Genomic DNA, 24,697 nt, shown 5'->3' with positions numbered 1-24,697 from the left:
TGGAGTGATATGTCTTGTTGTACGTACATACTATGTTGGTAATAATTTCAGATGATCGCAGCACCTGAATCAGGGAGAATTAGAAAGGTCCGTCCCACATGAACTCAGACATGATGAGATAGATGAGACCTCATCTGTAATGTCTAAAAGAAATAAATTGGTTGTGTCATTTTCTCGAGCTCAGACTAGCAGTCCGAAAGTCAAAAATATTTGATCAAAAACAAAGAAAACCAGCAAATAATCACACCTGAGACCGGTCAGTTGCATTATAAATTTAATGTAATTGTCTGAAAAGAACAAAAATAACTTGAAATTAGCTGGAGTTTTTTTTTTTTTTTTTTTGCTTTGCCCAGAGTAATAGTATAAAAGCTCCTAAGCCAGACCGGCATTCCAGACAGATTATCCGCCTGGAATCCCCTCCTGGTCCTCCCGCTCGTGCTAACTATGGTCGTGGGATGAGACTAGTTGGAGGCTCATGTCTATATGACTCCTCGGGGGGTTTGTTGTGGGTGAGGGATAAAAGAGGGGGATGCAGTTTCAAATGGAATTAGAAGGATTTTTGTTCTTCCCCTGGTGGATCAGTCATGTTCATTAGAGCTAATCTCAACATGTATCTGCATGTGTCAGCCTGAAGCACCGAGCGCGACTTTTTCTGCCTCCTAATTGTATCACGGCCGTCTTTCGCACCGCATTACATGTACAGATATCTGACTGGCATCTCGCAGTCTAAGTTCGTCCGTCACAGTCGAGCGGCAGTGGAGCTGCCCTGCTCCAAGCCTTATTGGATTAGCGGCAGAAACAAATGATTATTGAAGGCGGGCAAAAACAGGGTGACCCGTTGAAGGGGATTTTCCCTATCGACAACACAAAGAGGACTCGACGCAGGCAGTTCATTCACAGCCTTCAGCTGCAGGCGCACAGCTGATTGACAGCTTAACAGGTCTTGGCTGAAATGACTGAATCATGACATGTTTCATTGATAAAGGCTTTGCTGCACACTCCTTCAGCTGCTCCATATGTTGTCTAATCTAGGCATCAAGGTTAAAAGATTCTGAACACTGATATATCAAACAACTATTTTACTAAATAAGGATCAAAACATAGTGGAGTTATGGCACTCTTAGCAGCAAATGAAGTCAGCCTCCCTCTGAGTGAGCTGTAACCTGAGCATATCTGCTCTGTGTTTTGGCCCGAGTGCAAGTGCATGTTAGGTCATGTGAGTCCGTAAAGCTGTTGGCCCCACAAGCATTTATAAAAGAAAGGGAGAGGGACATCCCCGGAAATATAAGGAAAGGTGTTTGTTTTTTAGTTATTGTTCATTTTGTAAGTATAAAAAAACTATTCAGTTACTGTAACATTAATTACAGAGCCTAAGCCGGCCTGAGGTACTATAGCCGATGGTTCTCTTGTGTTTTTAGCATCTTTAAACTTTGATAATTTTAGTGGAAATAATTTCCAGACATCTGAAATACAAGCAACTTTTATTGCAAAAGCATTTACAGTAAATGCATTTACACATATAATTTAGTAGAGTCTTTAAAACGCTTTTGTTATAAGAAACCTTCACATTGAACATCAATATATGAAGTCTGTCAGGACAATACGCTGTTTGTTTGCACACATCTGTCTTCTTGAGAGTTTTTGCTTTTATTTTTCCCCCTGCAGAAGGGATTTTATTTATTTATATTCCACATCAAGGGGACTAAGGATTGATGCAGTCTGTAAAGCCCTGTGTGGCAAAGTTTCAGAGTCTACAGCAATCCATTTCTTGGCTTGGAAATCACCAAATAAGCCAGATTTGAGAAATATATTTTAGACTATAAATACCTGCTTAATGTTTTGCCTTGTCACTGCTTTGCTTTCTTACAGAGATCGTAGATGGCAATGCCAAGATGACCCTGGGAATGATCTGGACCATAATCCTCCGCTTTGCCATTCAAGACATTTCTGTGGAAGGTAGTGTGTGTGTGTGTGTGTGTGTGTGTGTGTGTGTGTGTGTGTGTGTGTGTGTGTGTGTGTGTGTGTGTGTGTGTGTGTGTGTGTGTGTGTGTGGTTGTGTTTGTGGGAACATTTCCACATGCATCTTATTCATTTGGTTTATTGAAAAGAATCCCTGCTCACTGTCTTCATTTGCAGTTGAAAACTCTTTTCATTGACACAGTGTCTCAGTGTTAAGACTTTTGTCACGTGTTGTACTGAGCTTAAAAAGCTGCACAATACCTCATAAAGACTTGAGGCAATTTGTGGTAATTTGTATATGAATGTGTCCGAGGTTGCTTTTTCTTCTATTGAGGTGGAAACGTTTGCGACATGGTGCTGTCCATAGTTAACGTATATAATGCACTTACAGGGTAATCCAATTTAACTGTCAGATGTGATCAAGTTTGTTCAGCCTAAGGTTTCCCCACTGTGTGTATTGGTGCATTTTTACTTTACTGGGTTGTTACTAAACACCATTTGGAAAAAAGAGAGCACGAAACCTCCAAGCAGTCACACATGCTTTCCATTCTCTTCACCTCCACTTAATCCACCACTAAACAGGGATTAGTGGAGAGTCAAAGTAAAAGCCTGAGAGTTCCTCCAACTTCACAATGATCCCTTCTCTCCGACCACAGAGACATCTGCCAAAGAGGGTCTCCTGCTGTGGTGCCAGAGGAAGACAGCACCATACAAGAATGTCAACATCCAGAACTTTCACATCAGGTATGATTCTGGAGAGAAACTCAAATTAGGCAACAAAAACAGTTGTTTTACTCACATGCTAAGCTGCAGTTACAGTTAATCACATGAGATTATGGAACCATAAACAAAGCCGTCAGAGGCTCAAATGTTGATATCAAGCAGGGAAAATGAGGCTAAAGAATGTGTGCGAGCAGGGGTAACATCACCTCAGCTAAAGTCAGTTTTATGCAGTCTGAACCTTAATGGAAAAATTTAATTTCTGTGCATTTTTGTATTTGGCTCTTCGTTGTTCTAATGCTCATTTATACCCAAACCAGGACCCTCAAAACAAGATAATGGAAAAAAAAAACTGTCCCCAGGTGTTATTGTTACTGTTGGAAATGTTTCTGTTTCTAACTGAAGCTAATCGTGGCAATCAGGAGGTACAGTAAGCAGATATCACATGAGCACAAGTTCAGTGCTGGATCACAGGAGAACAGTTAAATGTTTTTGTGTCCACTCTGGATTATGTTATCGTTTCCTATTTTTCTTTGCTTTGGAAAGTTTGAGAACAACAAATCTCTGAAAAAGCACAAACCTTTGCGTGGACATGATCACGGACAGACGATGAAACACTCAAACACCGTAGGCTTATTGTGACTGGACTGACAGGTGCGCACACATATAAACACGGGTGGCTTTGCGTCGCCTTGCGGTTTTATGACTCACTGTGAACTTGTATACACTCATATACGAGTAACACAGCCTTAATGCAATGCAGATTGTAAGGTTGCGACCCCAGCTGTGAGACATCCTGTTAGAGATTTTTTTTTTTTTTTTAACTTGCTGCCACAGAATATGTTTCTTCATGCATGTAAATTCTGTATTTTAGGTTCAATTTTTGTTTGTGTTTGAGGACCGGCACTTTCAGGCATCTTAATGCAACTATTTGTTGACACTTATGCCAAAGAATCCAAAGAGTGAGCCTCTTTGGATAAAGGGCTTTTAAAATTTGGAATTCCCCTTTTGACACATGATACTTACTTACTTACTTGTAAGCTTTTTATGCATGAATCCTTCTACCTTCAGTATATCTGCAGACACCACAGCTTCAAGTTAAAATGTGGTTTTCGGCTTGTCTGTTTCAGTGACGATTTTATGAGAAATTAATTTTCAAGAACACCCGCATTACATAAACACGTAATAACTCAAGAGTTTCATAAATAGCTCAGACTTGGTACAGATGAGAGCGTTTGCCTCAGACAGTGCTGATAGTAAACAGAGCAGACTTGAAAGAGCAGCTCACACACCCTTAACCAAGAACAGACAGTAGAGATATCCTCAGAAAGCAGACTAACTGAGAAAGGCAGGAAGTGGAAGTAATTATCTGTAGATTTGTTGTATGCAAACAATTAATCCCAGCGTCTTCATTTCATACTGAAAAGCAGGTTTAGCTAGACCTGGATCCATATCACAGAATGCCTCCGTGTTCGCTGAATTATTGAAAGAGGACCTCTGTGATCCTCAGATGTGGATGAAAGCTGAGATGAGAAGTTGGAGTTGAGGTCATTTCAGAAGAAGGTAAAGGGAGAGGCCGGTGAAGGGGGTTGCCTGAGCAGAGTCCAGGTCTTTGATGTGGTCTCTCTGTGAGAGATGATAGCAGGACATTTCAGGCAGGAGATGAGGAAAGGGTAAAGAATTTTTTATTTATTTCTTCCAGAACACTCGAATACTGCTGCTTCAGGTATACAAAGTTAAAAGCAGCCTTGTAAAAACTCCTCTTGTGCGTTACAGGCACTTTTTTTATGGCAAGTAATACATTAAGTATCCCATCTCACTAATTTGTTGTTTGGAAGCAGAAAGCACTAATAAATCTTCTCCAACTTCCCCAGATTGATGATATTGTGAGGCTCCATCTTATCATGCTGCATTTAGACAGACTGATTTCAGCACCAAGGGCAGAAATCAATGAGCCACAGAAGACCGAGCTAAAAATGTATCTCAGGGAAATAAAAACACAATCACTGAGCTACAGAAAAATCAAATTTAGCTGTGAGGTGCGTGTACTGGATTTTACCACCTGGGATCCGAAAATGATAGGATGCAATGACTTGCAAATAATTTGAAAAATAATATCTAATTAAAAATTGCAGAATACACCCTGTACTCCAGGTTAAAGAGGAGATGGACTATCTGGCTTGTTATCAACAAACAATTAAGTGGCCAGCATTCCCATGGTATGGAAGTATATTAGTGCATACAGCATGTTGATGCTAAACCATGTATGCAGGTTTTGAAGCAAGCATTTGCTTCCTTTTTCAGGGAAGGCTTTGCTTGTTTTATTAAGACGATGTCAAACCACATCTTGCACTTATTAACAAAGAGTCAGGTGCTAAACTGGCCTGCCAGCAGCCCAGAATCATCACCCATGGAAAACATTCAGCACATTAATTGAGAATTTCGCAGCCGAAGAGCAAGATTTGGCATTCATGTGTTGGTGGATGCCAAAACAAAACTGGACTGAAAAGCGTCAAGTGGCTGAACCATCACGTCACCCGAATGTTAATATTACTGCCCATCTCCTCAATATGTGAAAGCATATCACCTTCATAAACCAATAATCTTTGTATAAGGATTGTTGTGCTGCACCCTTTAAATCTGGCAAAAAGCAGTCAGTGTTGGAAATAAATTATAAATAGCTTTATACGATTCATTAAACCTGGCATTCTATTGTATTTGTGGAGAACAGAGCCAGCGGGTTTCTGCATATAGTAAAAAGTGGGCCACATAACATCTGTTAGTAAGTTGCAGTGAGGCCACTTGCTAAAACAATTACTCTGGCAAACGAAAGAAAACCAGCACCAAGATACCGCGTCTGTTCAGTGTACACAAGTGTCTGAGCAGCAATATCTTTGTCTTGGAATTGGTTCCAGTCTCCTGCACTCAAATTCCAACAGATATCCAAGTTTTAAACATTTTCTGGTTAGAAAAGCACAAAAAGCCTCACATTCTCATCTTCTTTTGGCCCTGAACATATATTGAACATCTGTCTTGTCTTATTATATCTCAGGATAAAAAAAAACATGTAATTTCTAAAGGACTATTATTTGAACAGGAGCAGATAATGGTAACATGAGGTTGAGTTACACAAAACTAATTAAAGACTGGATGGGAATGGTCTTGATTAAAATCAAATTCCTGTCATTTTTCCTGATCTCTTTATGTTTTGACTCCCTTTCACCGTGATCACGGTTTCTCTTCCTTGTTCTCTCAGCTGGAAAGATGGTTTGGGGTTCTGCGCACTCATTCATCGACACCGTCCAGAGCTCATCGATTATGGAAAATTGCGCAAGGTGAGTGCGCTGCTTGCCAGCACCTATTACAAACTTGAATTACCATGCTTACATCTCCTAAAGTGATGACCTGTTTCTAATGCCTTGAAAGTTGGGCATAAAAAGTCTTGATGATCTGCTGGTTGTTGCTGTTGCCAGGATGACCCCATGACCAACCTGAACACAGCCTTCGACGTGGCAGAGAAGTACCTGGACATCCCCAAGATGTTGGATGCAGAAGGTGAGCAGGCAGGGAGCCAAACCGCAAAATGATGTCGTGAAGAGCAGATTTTCTCCCATGTTTAGAAACAAAAATGTACTCTCTCAGAAGTTCAAATCTGAAAGCCCTGTTAACTCAGTCTTTGTAAATTTACATCTCTTTATGCCGACTTTTCAACCACACCAAAGGCCTCAGTATTCACAGCAGTCAGAGGTAATGTGCCTTCAGAAAAGAGTCAAGGAAAGCAAAAAATTAACAGAATTTGGAACAATACCATTTCTTTTTCTGCCTTTTTCTGTTGATTTCTAGGCTTTGACTTTAAATAACCAACTTTTCAACAACTGGACTTTATCAGATTCCTGAGAGGGTATATTTTGGGCTTAACATTCACATGTGCAGCTGTGCAAACAGGGGGAGGCTATTTTCTACTAAATGTAAATATTCAGTTCTTTCTCTACAAATAAATTAAGCTTGATCGACGTCATCCTGTATCTTCAAGTATGCTCTGCTCAATAAGTACTTTTAGACATGAAAACTGATGTTTTTGTTAAGAGAGACTGCAGAGATGTAACTAAAGCACATAAGCAGATCTGGACTGTGCCACTGATTTTCTTTTCGTTCCAAATATTATTTATGTGGCGAGTTTTGCTTCCTGTTTCTTCATTTAACTGTTCTCTGTTTAACAACCTCAACCCACCCCCGCCCGACCCTATCCTCCACCCCCTCCCTGACGTCCTCTCTTCCCCACAGACATTGTGGGCACTGCCCGTCCGGACGAGAAGGCGATCATGACCTACGTCTCTAGCTTCTACCACGCCTTCTCAGGCGCCCAGAAGGTATCCTGGATGCAGCGTCTCCTTCCTTCTCCTCCTCCTCCTCCTCCTCGCTCCCCTCCTCCCTTTTTTGTACCTCCACGTGTTTCTCCTAACGGTATCCTCTCTCTCTGCAGTGCACAACGCCCCCTGCAGGGGTCACTCTTCTTTACTTTCCGCATGGTTCACACCACCAAATGCATGATGGGACAAAAACATGCTGTTCTTAGAGGCAATGAGTGCAAGTGTGTCTCCAGTCTACCTTGTTATAAAGGCTATTAGATCCACCGCTGATTAGGGTTTCATGGTGCTGATCAAAAGCGGAGTGGGAAGTGTGGCGTAGTTTATCTGATCCAAGTGATGATGATTGGCTATGATAACAGCTATGGTTTGACACAAATTAGCCTGAAGTGTATCACAGAGGGGGAAATGTAACTGTTTAATTGGATGATTATGTTCAGCCCTCAGAGTGACAGCTTAAATTGAGGGTGAAGGAATGAATAAAATGAAAACTGGTGCTTCATAATCAAGCAGGAGGCTGGATATGTGGCGTCTGGCTGCACTTGGGAGTCCATTTCCCTGTTTCTTTGCAGGAAAGAAGTGCTAGTTTGGACTTTCTCAGTTAGATAATGAATGCCTGTCTGTTAGTTTGACAGCTTACATAGAAGTACAACAGGAAATGTGAGATTGTGCTGCATCTCTCCTCAGTTTCAGAGAAGCAGAGCATCATGAAGTAGAATTTATATCAGAGCCAGGTTCCTCTAAGAGGCCCAGCATTAGAGAGAGCATTTCACCACAGCTGTGTTTAAGCAACACGTATCAAAAATGTCTGTGTTTATAACTGGAGAGGGTGGTGAGGAGTGGTGTGCCTCATTGAGAGAAGTTAAACTACAGCTGGACTCTGGATTGCATCATAGATAAAGAGGTGTGGGATGGGATATAGCTGGTCCCTCGGGCCAAGTTTAGTAACATGAGCAATGAAATAAAAAGTTAAAACACTCAAGAAACCATTACTCCTAATAAAATTAATGCTTTTTCACTTCATGCTTACACCTCCCACTTTGAATCAAGACAAATATCTCACTATTCACAAGAAAAATTAAGAATCCCTAATAACAAACTAACTTGAAGACAAACTGCAGGTAAACTGGAGATAACTTGTGACTGCACCCCCTGCTGGCCCTTTTGTCTCTGCACACTTTTACTCTTGTGCCTTTTTCTCTTCCCTATCCTCTCTCCTTTTCCTCTGTTCCCTGGGCAGATATCATTAGCACCTTGAGGCCAGATGAGAAGGCCGTCATGACTTATGTGTCGTGTTACTACCACGCATTCTCAGGCAAACAGAAGGTGAGAAATTCAATAAATAAATCACGAAATACCTGCCATATTGTTTGGCAGTGATTAACAGCTCAGCTACCGTTTGATTTTGCAAACCTTTGTTTACACTTAATATTGAAGTTTGACTATTTGGTCCCATAACACTGACACAGAAAGGAAGTGCTGGATGCTTTAAATAAGAGAGTAAAAATATCACACATTATTAGGGCTTAGTGTTTTTTTTTTTTTTTTTTTTATGTTAACAGATCAAATGACCATGTGTACTATAAAAAAGTGACACTGTCACAGAATATACTGCATTTGCCTCAGTGCTCTGGAGCTTTTTAGCATTTTCAGCTCATTGTTTTGGTTGTACAGTTCCATCATTGTTTACAGTTAGTGTTTTCACTTCCACTGCCCTCATGTTTGCAGTAGGCAGCTCTTTCCAAAGAAAAATATTCAAAAGCCCACTCTATACACTATAGAGTGGGTACACTCTACACCAGGAGACAGACACAGAGTTTACGTATTTAACCTAATGGAGCATTCAGCAGCTAACAGGAGGACTAGAGCAGAAAGCAGCGTGTATGTTTTGGATGCATATGCAAAGTTTCATGTTTCCTGGTGCCATAATATACGTTAAAGAGCATTTTTCTAGTTCTGCAGAAAAGGCTTTGACTTCATATTAAAACATTAAGCAAACTCAAAAAACAAACACTCACACACACACTCTATTTGCATTCCTGACATCATATCTAATTCTTCTCTAGGGACTGATTTTATGTGCCTTGAAGTGCTCTCGCTTAATGCATTTTTTTTGTGGGTGCCTCCACTGGGAAACCTCCCTTATTCAGATCCTCCTTATCTGCTCTCTTTCAGCAGTGCATTGATCCCTGATACAGTGTACATCCCTGCAACCAGTCCCTGCACTCTCCGTGGAATATATTATTCTAAAGACATGCTAAATCCACTAAAGATCTCTGCAGCGAGTAATAGAGACTTATCACACATGCACTATATCTGCTACATTGCCTATATTTAAAATCTTTATTGGATCCGCTTCTTTCCTGAGAAACAGGAGTCTGGAAACAACTGCTAGCTGGCACACAGTTTTACAGTTCTGGCACAGATTTCACATAGAAACTATGGGTGGAGGAATAGTTACTCCTCCCCTGTTTCACACCTCAGATTTCACCCTTCAGGGCAGAAATTTAGCAATAAACACCATTCCCATGTTGGAATGGTCTGTATACATGGAAATCCTCACAATAACTCCACAAAGTTAAAAAAAATTCTTTTTTAAGGAAGTTTAATTCCAAATAATCTGGTTACAGTTCAGTTACTTCCTGTCCTCTTATCCAAAAATAGATTCTATGCTACATTATTACATTTTCTGGTTTCCACACTGGGCTTATATATATATATATATATATATATATATATATATATATATATATATATATATATATATATATATATATATATACACACACGCACTTTTTAGGTACATTGAGGTGATGTCCCTGTGGTGGGGTTTGTAGTTACACACATATTGCACTTGTTGAATGGCATTTTAGTTATTAGGGGAAAATGTGATTAAGTTCCCCTTTTTTATACAAGCTCCAATATTAAGTTGAGGTCCAATAATTAATAATTTTAGCTTAACACTGGATCACATGGTCTCTTTTTATTAGAGCAGAGTTAATGTAGCTCCGGAGACCCAGAATTTTATCACAGTTTGTCTCAGTTTTGTGTGGTGTTTCAGCTCTTATTTTTATTGTCAGACACTCTCCCACACTATTCTCATGTCACTTTTTGCTGCAGCAAACCACTGTTTCTAGTGAAAAGGTCAGTTAAACTGCACACTGCACCAAAGGACAGACCTTTAGCAGCTGAAGAGCCAGATAGGCTAAAAAGAAGGGAATATTGGATTCCTCCTCCGAATCTGTTATTTGTTTCTCTTGTCCCAAAGGGTCAAATTTAAGTGCTTGAATCAAGCTACTAGAGTAGTTTTGTATGATTCATAGATCAAAAATATTTATCTTATAAATACTGGGTAGCTTGGTGTAGCCTCTTAGTTCTTCCACTGCCTGAAACAAGCCGTCCTCTCCCTTTAAGCTGACTTTCCTCTGACCTGAAAGTTTGAGCAGCAGGTCTGTGGGACTTCTGCCGATAATACATAAGAGACACAAAATGGGCCAGTGTCCACATTGGCACCACAGATGAATGGGAAGATGGTTTTCACCTTAATAATCCCTCCCTTCTGCTGGCTGTGATGTCAGAACAAAGTAATTCATGAAAGAGGTCCTGGCTCTTCAAGTCTTTCGGTAAACAGGCCCAGCATGCAAACATTTGCTCACAGAAGCACGACCTGCACATCCTGGCTCTCCTTTTAAGGCAACTCCTGGTGGAGCCCCCGGAGCATGTCTCTGAACGAGCCAAGTTTCCCCTGTGATCTCTTAACAAAAGAGGCTGGAAACAGTCCTCAGTGTGAGATGCCAGTCTGTGAGCTATGAAACAGGGCAGGAGGGAGACTCAGGTCTAGCTTACTGAGACTATGTACTCTCTATAAGGACACTGCTGCGAGCCTGTGTTGCCTTTTAAATCAATAAATTTTACTTGTCAACCACTTCAGAGGCATATGGAATGTGATGTTTTTTTTGCTACAGTCACAGATGGATTTCTGTCTTTCTGTCCACTCTAAGAGGCTGGTTTATATCTGGTTGGGTATGCTGCATTTCTCAGCTAAAATCTGCTTCATATTTTCCAGACTTTATGCATGTTGCTTCAGTTTCTGCCTATATTTTCTTTCAAAATTCTTTTCTCTTTACAGTGAGCTTCCTGACCACATTTTCTTAAACACAACAGGTTACCTGAGTACATATTGTCATGGTGATTTGTTCATGAATTGTGTATTTGGTAATAAAGAGTGACAGAAGTGTTACCCTTCCTACTGGGCTTCACTCTGCCTTTCTCCGGTCGAAGCTCTCTTTATGTAGGTTGAGAGGCTAAAATAACACTATTTGCTGCTGCTGTTCTATAAAAAGACAGCGTTGCAGAGAGAAAGCTGCCCCTACACCTGGTGACAGGTACAGTTTAGTGCATCCTTGTTACAACTATCTGAGTTGTCACCGTTGCTCGCTAGAGTCCAGCCTGCTGGAAACAGACCTTAGATATTTAATCTTGGGGAATTTCATTGACATTCTCAGTACAGCACACAAGCCCAGGCATTATTATATTATAGGTATAGCACCATGCAGGGACTGTCCTGATTTTACTTTCCCGCAGAGCTGTTGGTGATATATTGCTTCATTCCCCAAAAAATGACTCATTTGGGAAATCTTGGAGTGCTTCTGTAGGCAGTGTGGATGGATGGATGCAGCCGAATGGCAGAAATAACTCAAATATATCACTTGTGGCGCACTCACCAGTTAGATATGCAAAGAACATTACAGATAGCTGAAAAACACCAAAGCTCAAAATGTGATCTCTCTCTCTCAGCTGTGGGTCTCACTCTGTTTCCCCCTCGCCCCCCCCCGCCATCTAGGCAGAGACAGCGGCCAACAGGATCTGCAAGGTGCTGGCTGTCAACCAAGAGAATGAGCAGCTGATGGAGGACTATGAGAAGCTGGCCAGTGATGTGAGCACACCCCAGTTTTTATCCTTTTAATTGCCCTGCACCTTCTCTACCCCCCCCCTCCCCTTTCCCCACCCTTTCTGAGCCATCCCCCCCTCACCTCCCAACCCTGGGGGTGTTTGTGCTCCATACAGGTATAAACATGGCAGATCAAGATAACCAGGCAGCCAGACAAACAGGTTTTAAGCATACAAGTGTACCAGATGGAATCAGATTGTGTAGTAGTTTTTCTGTTTTTACTCATTTTATACCATTTGCTTAAAAATTAGTTTCTGGATGTAGCAGAGAACCAGATGACAAGACTGATAAAGTACATAATACAAGAGTACATTAGAGACTTTGCTCATAATTAGCTTAGACACAATATTTGATGATGTATTATGGATAATGGTAAAGAAAGTGGGATAAAACATCCAAAAATGCAAAAACTAGTCAACTAATTATCTCAACTTTTATTCTTTCTTCACATGGCAATCACGTCCACTACATCTCATTTTCTTCCTCTCTGACAACCATTACTCTCCATTTTCTGTGATTTGCATGGTTCTTCTTCCCTATTCATGTCCATGAACTCATTTTCCCTCCATCTACCTCCTCTGAATCTCATCCTTTACCACGCACACATACATATGCTTGCCCACACAATACAAACTCCCCAGTTACTGGAGTGGATCCGTCGCACCATTCCCTGGCTGGAGAACCGAATGCCGGAGAACACCATGCAGGCCATGCAGCAGAAGCTGGAGGACTTCAGAGATTATCGCCGCCTCCACAAACCACCCAAAGTGCAGGAGAAGTGCCAGTTGGAGATCAATTTTAACACCCTGCAGACCAAGCTGAGGCTCAGCAACAGGCCTGCATTCATGCCCTCAGAGGGAAAGATGGTCTCGGTAGGTCACAGCGGTTTCTGAAAGAACAAACTTGCAAAAGTTTGAAATTCAAACATCTCCTGTGTACAACTATCAAACTTTTCAGCAACTTTGACTTATGAAATAGCCAAAAACTTAGCTCAACTTACTTGAAGTTTGCAGGCATTTGATACCAGGAAACATTATAACTAATTTTTAACCTCTAAAAACGTGTAAAACAATCATCAATTGCAAATAGAACAACAAATAGTACCTTAACATTTTACAGATGAGCTTTAACAGTCTGGACTCCACGCTGAGGACTGTTCTAAATAGAATAACTTGTCACTCTTCAAGTAGAATACATACAGTTGCTAAATGGAGACTCTAGACAGTGAGCCATAAAAGTAAATGTGAGGTTGAAATAAGGTAATGTTAGGTTGTGGATGTGTATAGTTGTAAAATAATATATGTAATCACAGAACACGAAAGTTGTTTTGTTCTTTTGCGTTTACAGCACAACAGATCAGAATCTATGTTAGACCGTTCCTGTGCTCATTTCTCCTTTGCCTCGTGCAGGACATTAACAATGCGTGGGGAAATCTAGAGGGGGCAGAGAAAGGCTACGAGGAGTGGCTCCTGAATGAGATCCGCAGACTGGAAAGACTCGACCACCTGGCAGAGAAATTCCGTCAGAAAGCAGCCATCCATGAAGCCTGGACTGAAGGTACCTACTGTTTGAAAAAGTACAGTCTGAACCTAAAAAAACCAAAGAGCTCCTGTGTTTAGTGCTGGATGGCTCAGGTGAAGTAAAACTGCAGCCTAGAAGTATAGGTTGGAGATATTTAGTGTTATTTTAGCTTTAATGATATACTTTCTGTGTCTCCCCCTGCAGGTAAAGAGGACATGCTGCAGAAGCGGGACTATGAGACGGCCTCTCTGTCAGAGATCAAGGCCTTGCTGAAAAAACACGAGGCCTTTGAGAGTGACCTGGCAGCACACCAGGATCGCGTGGAGCAGATTGCAGCCATTGCACAGGAGTTAAAGTAAGAGATTATAAACAAGAGGTGGGGTGAACAGATTGCAATCGAAAATTGTGCTGTAACCTTCCATGGATCAATAAAAGGATAAAGTAGAGCTGGATAATTTGAGGGCTTCTGTGCATTTACAGCTTCATTGTTTGCACTGTAAGAGCTGAGCCTACATCCAGGAGATTCTGCTCATTCCCATTTCACGCCACATAAAACACAAAATCAACAAATCAAGATGACAAACAGGAACAAAACGCTTATCTATGAAAGATGATTAATGTGAGTTAAAGCTGCTCTGTTGCAGATAATGAATCACTTATGTTCTTGTCTGTTTTGTACTCCAGTGAGCTGGACTACTATGACTCCCCCAGTGTTAACGCTCGCTGCCAGCGGATCTGTGACCAGTGGGACGCTCTGGGAGCTCTGACCCAGAAACGCAGCGAGGCTCTGCAGGTGACATGGGATAAAACAGACTCGGGGACAACCCTAAGGGAATCCAAACTAAACAACTTACCAAAGAGTCAAATTTCTAACATCTTGAATGACTCAGAAATGTGTTTTAAATTCCCACTGCCCGTGTTGGTGCTGGTGAGGGCAAAAATTTTGAGATGAAAGAGTGCTTCCTCACAGTGAGAAGCTGTGAAGACAATTTCAAGGTTCCCACTGGCCTTGAAAATCCTTTAAAGTTTAGAAACTTTATTTGTGAAGCTATAACCCCCAAATCTCCCTATGAGCGCTGTGAATGATCATGCAAAAAAAAAAAAAAAAGAAAACCTCTGTGAATTCTTGAATTTCACCCAGATAGACTTTGAAGGTCAATAAAAACCCTGTAAATTTATGTTTATCACATTTTTAATGCTCAACAGAGAACTGAGAAGCTTCTTGAAACCATCGACCAGCTGTACCTTGAGTTTGCCAAAAGAGCGGCTCCGTTCAACAACTGGATGGAGGGGGCTATGGAGGATCTGCAGGATACATTTATTGTCCACACCATTGAAGAAATCCAGGTGAGCTGGAGAGAAACAGTTTAGAGAATAAATAGGATCAGCAGCCTGTAAACAGCTGTGGGGTTACATAGCTGAGAATTCAATGCAGGTGTTCATCAGTTTGCTTACAGTCAGCTAAGTAGCTCTCGTCTCTGTCTAGTTAATGGGAAGAAGCTGCATATTGTTTGCTAGCTTAGCATAAAGACTAGGAACATGGGGGAACAGCTGCAGGTAAAAACTTGTTTTTTTTTTTTGTCCACACAACCGTTCAAATGATAAGCTTGTGGTTTCTACCTCAGGAAATGAAACGTCTCCACCCTGTTAAAAAAGGCTCAGAAATGACTGTGCTTCTTAGGGATGCTTAATAAGGCTAAATACTTTAATACATATGCAATGAAAACATTTCCTAACCCGAATCTGGAGTGTGTCAAAGAACCAAAGGCTCTGCAGCTGGTTATTAAAACTACATCACGAGCATGACTGATCAAGGTGAAGTGTGGTGTCTTTAAAAGGCCAAAGAATAACAAAAATCAAAATCCACTCCAGCCACAGCTTCTTTTTCATTTCTCTCTTTAAAGGTACTTTTTGTAATTACCCTCTGGAAATTTTAGCTAAAATTTTCACCACAAGGGGGCGGCATTTACTAGTGCCTGGTTAAAGTAAAGCTTGCATTGACACCATCTAGTGGTACAAAGTGGTATTCCATGAAAGTATGGCTTGAACCTAGTTTAAATTCAGTTGATAGCATTTAATGTAGATGTTTTGGTCAAGTCACAGCAGTTGTTTCTTCACATGTTGTTGACGACTTTTTCTGATGTAAGATGACTAAAATCATCCCCTATACTTCACTGTGACTGATGGCTTTATTTCATGGCTGCATGAAATAAACAGACAACCAGTCTAAATGTTGATGCTGTCATTTTCTTTGCCTGTTACAGAAGCAAACAGAAAAGTTAAACCAAAAATGCTGTTTGATGTTGCTTTAAAACTGAAGTGTCGGCAGGTGCATGCTGTTCTCTTCTGACAGGCTGCTGACTAAAGCCAAACATTAACCAAACAGATTTGGCACAGACATGGATCTTCTCATCTCACTCACAGCAGGAAAGCACTTAAATGCAGTTTTCAAAGTTTTACTTTATCACAGTTTGGTATAAAAGCATGAAAGCAGATCTAAGCAAGTTTGTCTTAACTAATGATTCAAGCAAGAGAAGAAAGAAAATGCATTTGTTTGAATTAACACTTCACCGGACCGAGGAAGCTCATATGTGCAACAATATCTCTGCACAGTATCATCCAAGCTCTGTGTCTCTACAGTTTTTGAGAGAAATTACAAACTGTCATTTTTTTCTCTCTCTCTCTCATTTTGTTTGTCTACATTTTGTGTCGCAGGGATTAAGCACAGCCCACGAGCAGTTCAAAGCCACGCTGCCAGAGGCTGACAAAGAGCGCTTGGCCATCCTGGGCATTCACAATGAGATTACCAAAATTGTGCAGACCTATCACGTGAATATAGCCGGCACCAACCCCTATACCACCATCAACCCACAGGAGATTAATGCCAAATGGGAGAAGGTAATACAATCACTACAAATGTGAAACATAATGATTTTTGTTTTTGTTTGTTGGTATTTTTTATGTTAGAAGGAATTATGGTTTTGCTGTGCATGATGAGTGAAAATTTAGGGTTTAGTGCATTTTTTTTTTCTTCTTTGAGCTCTTCATTCATCACTTAACCCTGATTTTTAGGTGGTCTGGAGCATTTCAGCACCCATTCAGCCAAACCACAAACCAAAAAAAAAAAACTTTTAATGGAAATAAAAGCAAAGCTATATAATATAAAAAGTTTTGGATGAAGCATAACAAAGTAAATAATAGAAGTCTTGGGATAACAGTGGGTAAAGAGAAAAACATCAGGGAAGGAAAAGCTCATTTTGTGCCATGTTGGTTTTTATTCCTTTTTAATATTTCAACAGTCGGAATACAAACACTCATTTTATTGCACACAATTCTGCATAATAATTTAGAGATATTTAAATTTAAAACAAAAAGACTGAGAGGCAAAGGCAAGCAAGAAAAAAGACAACAGAGAAAATGTAGGCTCTTTAAAGTAACTTAAAATGAGTACGGCAGCTCCAGTCAAAGCAAATTCATGCTTTGGTAAGCTTTAGTGGCACGAGAGATTTGTTTTTATATTCAGTAAGGGAATAAAAGCTTGTGTTATGAAAAAGATGAACCACTGAGGAGAGGATTTAAAGAGAAAGGGGGAAGGAGAGCATAATGTTCTCCGTTCATTATAGTCACACAAGTCAGTATTAACACATTTGGGTGTTTCCATTGCTCTCCTGGCTGCTGCAGGTCAGGCAGCTGGTGCCTCAGCGTGACCAGGCTTTGATTGAAGAGCACGCCCGGCAGCAGAACAACGAGCGTCTGCGCAGACAGTTTGCCAACCAGGCCAATGTCATCGGGCCCTGGATCCAAACCAAAATGGAGGTCAGTGCGAGCAGGGCCAGCAGGCAAACGACCACATTATGAGTAGAGAATGAGGCCAGCGTGATGGCTAATGCAGCGCTGTAATATCTCACCACAGCCTGCGTACTTTTGTGTAGAGTTTGGTCTTCAGGTTTAAGTGAGTGGTCTTTAATTAGTCATTAGTGTTTTCCTGTTTTAGTTTTTCACATTTCATGAGTTTAAAACAGAAAATGGTAAAACTTTCAGACTTTAGTTTTACATCTTTTTAACGGTTTCTCTTATGTGGTGTGAAAATACTATTGTATAACTCTTTAAAATGTGGAAGACATTTTTATGTTTGAGAAATGAGGCCAGCATTAATTAAGTGCTTGATCTTCGTGGTATTTACATAACTGACATAATTGACTTGAGTTATATTCAGTGAAGGACCAAGCAAAGGCTTCAAAGCCAGGCCGTTTTATTGGGTTCTTGGCTATTCTTCTATCATGTCCTCATCTCTGCTGTGACTCGTTGTTCTCATTAAACGGTGTCATAACCTGTCTGTGTATTTGTACAGGAAATTGGCCGCATTTCAATCGAGATGCATGGCACCCTGGAGGACCAGCTGACGCACCTCCGCCAGTACGAGAAAAGCATCGTCAACTACAAGCCAAAGATCGACCAGCTGGAGGGAGACCACCAGCTCATTCAGGAAGCTCTCATCTTTGACAACAAACACACCAACTACACCATGGAGGTAAGCATCTCTTCTCCGTCCAACAAATATCCACATTAGCATTCCTAATTTCACTTCTCACTCCAGCTCTTTGACGCATCTGTCTGACTTGGCTGCATCCTGCGAATACTTTGGTTTTGTGGTTTTGCAAAGGCTACAGAACAATAGATGGCAGTATGTTTACACAGCCGCAAGAAAGTTTTCAAGACTATGGAAGTTTTGGCGGTTTACCATCTGGTCTTCAGTATACAGTATCAACTTTCTGGCTCACGAGCCAAGTTTCAGGAAACTATTCCTGCCAAGGATAGTTTTTACAAGCCAAACTAATTCATATTTTGTCTGCATAATTACAGACATATTTTCCAAACTTTTATGTAGGCATATGTCCAGATTCAGCTACTGTGAAGAGATAAAAGCACCTTTTATACTGTTGTTTTTAATCAAATGAAGGATATTTTCTTTCTTGTTATCTCACACAACAAATCACATGCAGATATTAAGACCAGCAATAAATTCATGCCACCAAAAGCTCATTGGTGTATTTCTGTACCAGTGAGCTAGATTGTTGTCCAAAAACTAAAGAAAAAAAATCTGTCAGCTGTGACATTGCACTGTGTTTAAGGGTCAGTCTCATATACACAGTCCTCCCCAGACATCCACAGATCTGCAGCTGGAAATAGCCTCCAGCACGTGAATATCCACCATGCCCAGCTGCTTTAGTAAATTATTTTAGATACACCTATGTCAGCAGAATTGAATGAATTTGAGTCTGAGTACCAGTCAGAATATTAAGAGATGGTTTAAACATGTCTGTTTTGTTATGTTCATGGGGCTTGTTGACATTAATGTAGTTTTGGAGGATGCTGAATGAATTGCAGTTAGTTAATCTTTCTTCCTGTTAGGGGAATATGGTTAACATCAGAGAGAGAGCAGAACGGCAGCCAAATAAGAGAATGTGCGTACCAAAGCATTCAAATAATTGTGATGACATTTTATCCTTCAAAAGTACAACTTGCAATCCACATCTGGCATATCTGCCTCGTACTGAGCTGCAATTTTCCTTTTCCCTTTAAACAGGGAACCATCTCAGCTAAAAACCAATCCCTCTGAAGCGCTTCCTTAACACTTCCTCTGCCTTCATCTTTCTCTCCTCCGCAGCACATCCGCGTGGGCTGGGAGCAGCTGCTCACCACCATCGCCCGCACCATCAACGAAATCGAGAACCAGATCTTGACACGAGACGCCAAGGGCATCAGCCAGGACCAGCTGAACGAGTTCCGGGCTTCCTTCAACCACTTCGACAGGGTCAGTACTCGCACTGTGTTGACAAAATGGAGAAGTCTGGAGAGATGTCTGGATTTAGTTTGTCGTAAACTCGTGAACATTTTGACATGTGGGAATTATGCTTTTTGCCTTCTGAAACAGAGTTCAATAACAAAAGTGATGCACCTCTCATATTTGTCTGTTAAATATGAGGCTAAGCCAGCAACCAGAAAAGCAGAAAAACGGTCTGACCATGTTCAAAGCTACTGACGCAGGACTCTAGCTTGTTAATTAGCATGCTTTTTAATTAGATAAAAAAAGGCTTCAAAGGGCAAGTTGCACAGTTTTACAAGGATATTGGCTCAGACTGTTTCCTGGCCAGATTGGAACTTTAGTGTTTCTCCGCATGCAAGCACCAGTAGAGCAAAAAAGTTTGAATTCTCTTTGGGACGTGCCAAAAATTCCTCTATACAGGAAAAACTTCTGAGATGCCCTTTTGTGAGTTTTATTAGCTCTAACCATCTACTATCTCAGCTTTTAAACTCCCAGCAAGCAATTAAATGCATTTTTCCAAAATGTCAAATTATTCTCCTGCAAATTTATGCAACACTGTGTGGCACGTGGAGTCACTCATTTTTCTGTATATTTAGACATCACCAGCAAAGCAAAGAAGATGAGGTGAGGCTAAACACCTCCAGGGTTTAAGATTGTTTATATCCTGTCATGCTGCCCGACATGTGGCTAACAGCAATCCTTTAACCAGAAACCTGAAGAAAATGAGTGCGTAGAGTACAGTTTGTGTGTGAAATGCATAAAGGGTGCAGCTTGGTTGAAAAGGGACTTAAAGTTCAGTCTCAACATTCATCTTTAAAAGCTTTCAGACATATTTGGGAACACGCTTGGCAGAATGAGCCTCAAGCCTCAGCTGAATGCTTTTATGTTACATGAAATGAAACTGAAACATGGAGAAGGAATATTAAAGTCAGCATCACAGGTTTCCTTTTGATGGCTGCCTCTGTAAAATTATTTGCTCCTCTCTCTTATCTCCAGAGCTTAGGGTTTACATGAGAGCAGACATGTCAGGAGCAGCATCAGTTATAAATGAGACTTTATTTAATTCCACCACCTCCACCCCGACCGTTACCATAAGTTCATGCATTCATCCGGAGCCGCCCTGTTGTTAATCAGTGCCTGAGGTCAATGATCAGAGCCCGCAGTAACACAAATGTAGACCTCACCCTGTTTTGATTTCATATTTTATTAAGTCTCTGAGCTTTCAGCTCGACATGTGTTGGTAGACATGAGGGGGACCTAAGTGTCACAATTTTCTTTCTTTCTTTCTTTCTTTTTTTTTTTTTATGTTTATTGAGGATAAAAATAAAGAAAAAAAAGATGATTTGCTTGTTGTCGATGGGTTCACATATTTTGGACTGACAAAAGTAGCAAGGTTCTCCATGAGCAACTATGATGAAGACGTTTTATAGTGTAAAGGATTACTCGATTTATCAGATAATAATGAAAAAAATCCACAGAATAGTGAAGACTGCAGGCAAATATTTACAATCAAAAGTTGGACAAAAGGATGGTTACAGCTTCTCAAATGGTAATCATTGAGGCTTTGCTTCATCTTCTGTCATATTAAACTGAACATATTTGGGTTCAAGACTGACAGTCACACAAAACGAGTCATTAAAAGAGATCAATCTGATTTTGTGAGAAAAAAGTGATTTACTCAATAAAGTAAAAAGCTTTTTACTTTTTAATTATGACTTATAATTGTGGGACGTGTTTAATGAAGCGTTTATTCCAGTGCTTTGCTGTACAAAACAAAAGGTAAAAAGAAACTTCTGCTTCCAAGAAAGACATTTATTGTGTTGCTAAGTACATGTGCCATCAATGATATGAATAACCTCTCCACAAGGCCCTGTAGTCTGCCTGCCACACTGCACATTAACGCCTCTGAATGCCCTCGCCAAGCATGGCAGCACTGCTGCCACCGTGTGTTCACCTGCCAGATCCTAATGAATATGCACTGTGTTCTCTCTTTTCTATCTCTTGTGCATGGCCCTCTCCCTTCACCCCCTCACCTCTTTTTACCCCCCACCGTGCATGGTGCACCCCCCCACCCCCACCTCTACTCCTCCCCCGCCAACACCACCTCACCTGTCCTACCCCCATCCACCACCACCACCCATCCCCTCCCTCACCTCACCTCCCCATCACTGACACCCCTGTATGTGTTGCTGCATGGCCTGTGGCCCCCGACGCCTCACCTGGCACTGGCCTCCCACACCCCAGGACCACTCGGGCACTCTGGGCGCAGAGGAGTTCAAGGCCTGCCTGATCAGCCTGGGCTTCGATATCGCCAACGATGCACAGGTACTTAATTGTAGCCACACCCTTGCGGTGAGAGGTTTAACTGGTTTCTTCTTTTTTTTTTTTTCTTCTTTTGCACTTTCCCACCTTTTACTTCCATCCCTGCCCCTCTGTTCTTGCCTTTCTTCCCCCCCTATCTACATGTTCCTCTGTGGTTTTCACCTTGTAACATCCACATCATTGACTGTGTGGATTTCTTCCTTAATTCTACTCTTTCTGAACCTTTTATGCCTCACCTGGCTATCACTGCCCCTCCTTTTCTGTTTCTCTCTTCTCCACCTGGTTTTGTTTTTCCCTCGCTGACATCTTGTAGAAGAGAACAGGAATCATGGATGCTGAAGACTTCAAAACCTGCCTTATCTCCATGGGTTACAACCTGGTAAAGCCATGTGCAGTCTTCAAGTATGAACATTTGTTTGTGTGTTATTAACAAGGCCAGTCGAGAAGTGGTAATGAACGATGCTACCCTAAATTTGATCAAATACATTTTTGTATATGTTGTTTTGGACTTATAGTTTCCATAGACTGGTATTTTTAAATATATATGTAGAATTTATTGTGAACAGTGCATAAAATTTGCTTGTCTATTACTCACTTACACATTACCAGTAGGAAAAATATAGATCACTGCATGCAGGATGTCGGTCATTTGCTGCATTTTTTGCATTGTCTTACACTTCCTCTTGGGTGCCACCAGGGTGAAAACGAGTTCTCCCGCATCATGAGCATAGTGGATCCCAACAGGATGGGCATCGTCACCTTCCAAGCCTTCATCGACTTTATGTCACGCGAAACAGCTGACACAGACACGGCCGACCAAGTCATGGCCTCCTTCAAAGTTCTGGCAGGGGATAAGGTGCGTATTGTGTTGAACTATGACCAATGAGACACAGTAGGAATGAAACAAAGCCTACATATATTCCCAGTGTGAATTATGCTCCAAAATTAATTATACTTAATGTTGTTTAGGATTAAAAAAAGGTTGTCAGTAGCAGACTGACAGTCAAGGAAAATCCTAAAACAAACAGACAGTAAAGGTAGTGAAATTTGATTTGGGATTTTATTTTTGTTAGCTCGATTCATTTCTGCCAGGTTAGAAATGGCACATGGACAAAGGAAGAACCCATTTAACTTTGTTTAAGATCGGGATCATTTTCTTAAAAATAGCAACATCGGGCACTGGCTTAGTGGAAGTGTTTTTAGTACTATGATTGGCTGCATATAACAGGTCAGTGACCAGCAAAATAAGGTGAAAGTTACATTGAAGTGGAGGGATTGCTATGGAGCAATGATTTTTTTTTTTTTTTTTTTTATTTATTGATCAACATATTTAAAAAAAACTTGAAATTATTTCAAATATTTTAAAATGTCTTTTGTATTAGATAAATTTTATTTTTCTAATTTTATAACATTGATATCTTGCTTGTTTTTGTCATGTCTGTTAGAACTACATCTTAGCCGACGAGCTCCGCAGGGAGCTGCCTCCAGACCAGGCCGAGTACTGCATCGCCCGCATGGCCCCCTACACCGGCCCCGACGGTGTCCCCGGAGCCCTCGACTACATGTCGTTCTCTACCGCTCTGTACGGAGAGAGTGACCTCTGAACACTCGGTCAGTCGTCCTGACCTAGGACCACCAGCCTACTCTAATCAACCGCCACGTCCTCTGAAATGCCCCGTCGCCACTCCCCCGTTCATTTTTTTTTTTTTGTATGTCTCTGGCCTTATCGTTTTGTCATTATCCTTCGTCTCCTCCTGCTTCTCTCCCCCTCCACCTGTCCATCCTCTTCACCGCTCCCTCACACTCTGTCTCCGTTGTATTTGCTTCCCATGCAATGCAGCAGCTCTCCAGGTTTACAAAGAGGGAGAGACAAAAATCCAATGTTTGTTTTTATTTTCTTGTTGTCATTGTTTTTCTTCATGAAATGAATAAAGTTAACATATTTTATTATACTGAACAAAAAAGGTATTTTTCTTCACCTGATTGAAAATAAGAGACAACAATTGTAATAAAGAAAAATTGTTATACTTTCTCTTCTAATTCTCTGTTTGCTCCAGAAATCATCAGTGGGTTTCTTTTTGTTTTCAAAGAGCTTCATGTTGGGAGTTTGTGCCTGTGGCTGACTCTCTGGTCCAGAGCAAGTTATAATGACAGTTATGAGAAAAAAAACATCTTAAAACTGTATGAATCCTGATATTGAAAGTAAAAGCAGGTAGAAGAACAGAAACCCCTCTGAATGGTTATGGTGGCTTAAATCCTCTGGAGTATATTAACTTTGATCTAGTGTTGCTGTTATCAGGCATGAGTTGCGATTTATTTTTTAAACAATCTCTTGATGACACAAAATGGAAAAATAACGAAAACAATGAAAAGAAAACTGTGTCTTCAGCAGCCTGCTCAGCTGCTGACTTCCACTTGCAGATATGGACAGAATAATTTTACAATATGTAAATAAACCCGGCAGAAGCTCTGGCTCAGTTATAATTCACCGACTGTCCTCGTGTTATTTTGGCCCAGAGGTGGGGACAACTGTTCTCTGGATAACTCTGACAGCCCAGGTGGAACCCACAGTTATTCAGAAATTGTATTGCTTTGTTAGAAACGATACGTACATGAATGCTGTGTGTAACAGCTGACCTATGGGATGTGATGAAGACCGATATTTACAAACGAGATCATGCCTGCCGCTCCGCCGGTAATTAAGTAACTCCTTTGCTCCGTGCGTAAATGCGCGCACCACACCTTGCAGGCATTTTTTAAAGTTAAAAATCTAAGGCTGAGCCAGGCGAAAGCAACAAACAGGTAGATCTACGTGTGCTTTTGCAACGCAGAACAAGCAGCTGCTCTCCACATCCCTCTGAGGACCTGTGTTGTGCCAAAAAGTGATTGCCAGAAAATGATTGCCCGTATTTAAACTGTGTAAATGACTTCCTAGAATCTGTGAAAAATATGTCAAACATTTCTCTCGTGAATGATAAAGTAATTTTGAGTAAGAAACATTTCTGTCACAAGGTAGGCGCTGCAATCAGT

The 24,697-nt window shown here is 40.9% G+C and overlaps 1 protein-coding gene across 5 annotated transcripts in view; it reads left to right on the top strand.

Annotated features, from left to right (window-relative positions):
* Positions 1-23,331, top strand: part of actn1 (actinin, alpha 1) — a 54,019-nt gene extending 30,688 nt beyond the window's left edge. The window contains exons 4-22 of one of the 5 annotated variants that reach the window (XM_030759178.1): positions 1,870-1,956; positions 2,616-2,703; positions 5,936-6,014; positions 6,153-6,234; positions 6,964-7,049; positions 11,890-11,982; positions 12,639-12,869; positions 13,407-13,554; positions 13,723-13,873; positions 14,203-14,311; positions 14,725-14,865; positions 16,234-16,416; positions 17,200-17,334; positions 17,870-18,049; positions 19,187-19,333; positions 21,590-21,670; positions 21,981-22,046; positions 22,365-22,523; positions 23,113-23,331. In XM_030759178.1, coding sequence (XP_030615038.1) covers positions 1,870-1,956; positions 2,616-2,703; positions 5,936-6,014; positions 6,153-6,234; positions 6,964-7,049; positions 11,890-11,982; positions 12,639-12,869; positions 13,407-13,554; positions 13,723-13,873; positions 14,203-14,311; positions 14,725-14,865; positions 16,234-16,416; positions 17,200-17,334; positions 17,870-18,049; positions 19,187-19,333; positions 21,590-21,670; positions 21,981-22,046; positions 22,365-22,523; positions 23,113-23,271 — 2,405 coding nt within the window. In that variant the 3' untranslated portion in view covers positions 23,272-23,331. Of the gene's footprint in view, positions 1-1,869; positions 1,957-2,615; positions 2,704-5,935; positions 6,015-6,152; positions 6,235-6,963; positions 7,050-8,286; positions 8,373-11,889; positions 11,983-12,638; positions 12,870-13,406; positions 13,555-13,722; positions 13,874-14,202; positions 14,312-14,724; positions 14,866-16,233; positions 16,417-17,199; positions 17,335-17,869; positions 18,050-19,186; positions 19,334-21,589; positions 21,671-21,980; positions 22,047-22,364; positions 22,524-23,112 lie in introns of all 5 variants that reach the window. The other 4 variants (XM_030759177.1, XM_030759175.1, XM_030759176.1 and 1 more) reach the window with 4 other exon arrangements.
* The last annotated feature ends 1,366 nt before the right edge of the window (positions 23,332-24,697 follow it).

The sequence above is a fragment of the Archocentrus centrarchus genome, chromosome 22, assembly GCF_007364275.1.
Source record: "Archocentrus centrarchus isolate MPI-CPG fArcCen1 chromosome 22, fArcCen1, whole genome shotgun sequence".
NCBI classification, from domain to species: Eukaryota; Metazoa; Chordata; class Actinopteri; order Cichliformes; family Cichlidae; genus Archocentrus; species Archocentrus centrarchus.
This window is presented reverse-complemented; position numbering and strand designations above follow the sequence as displayed.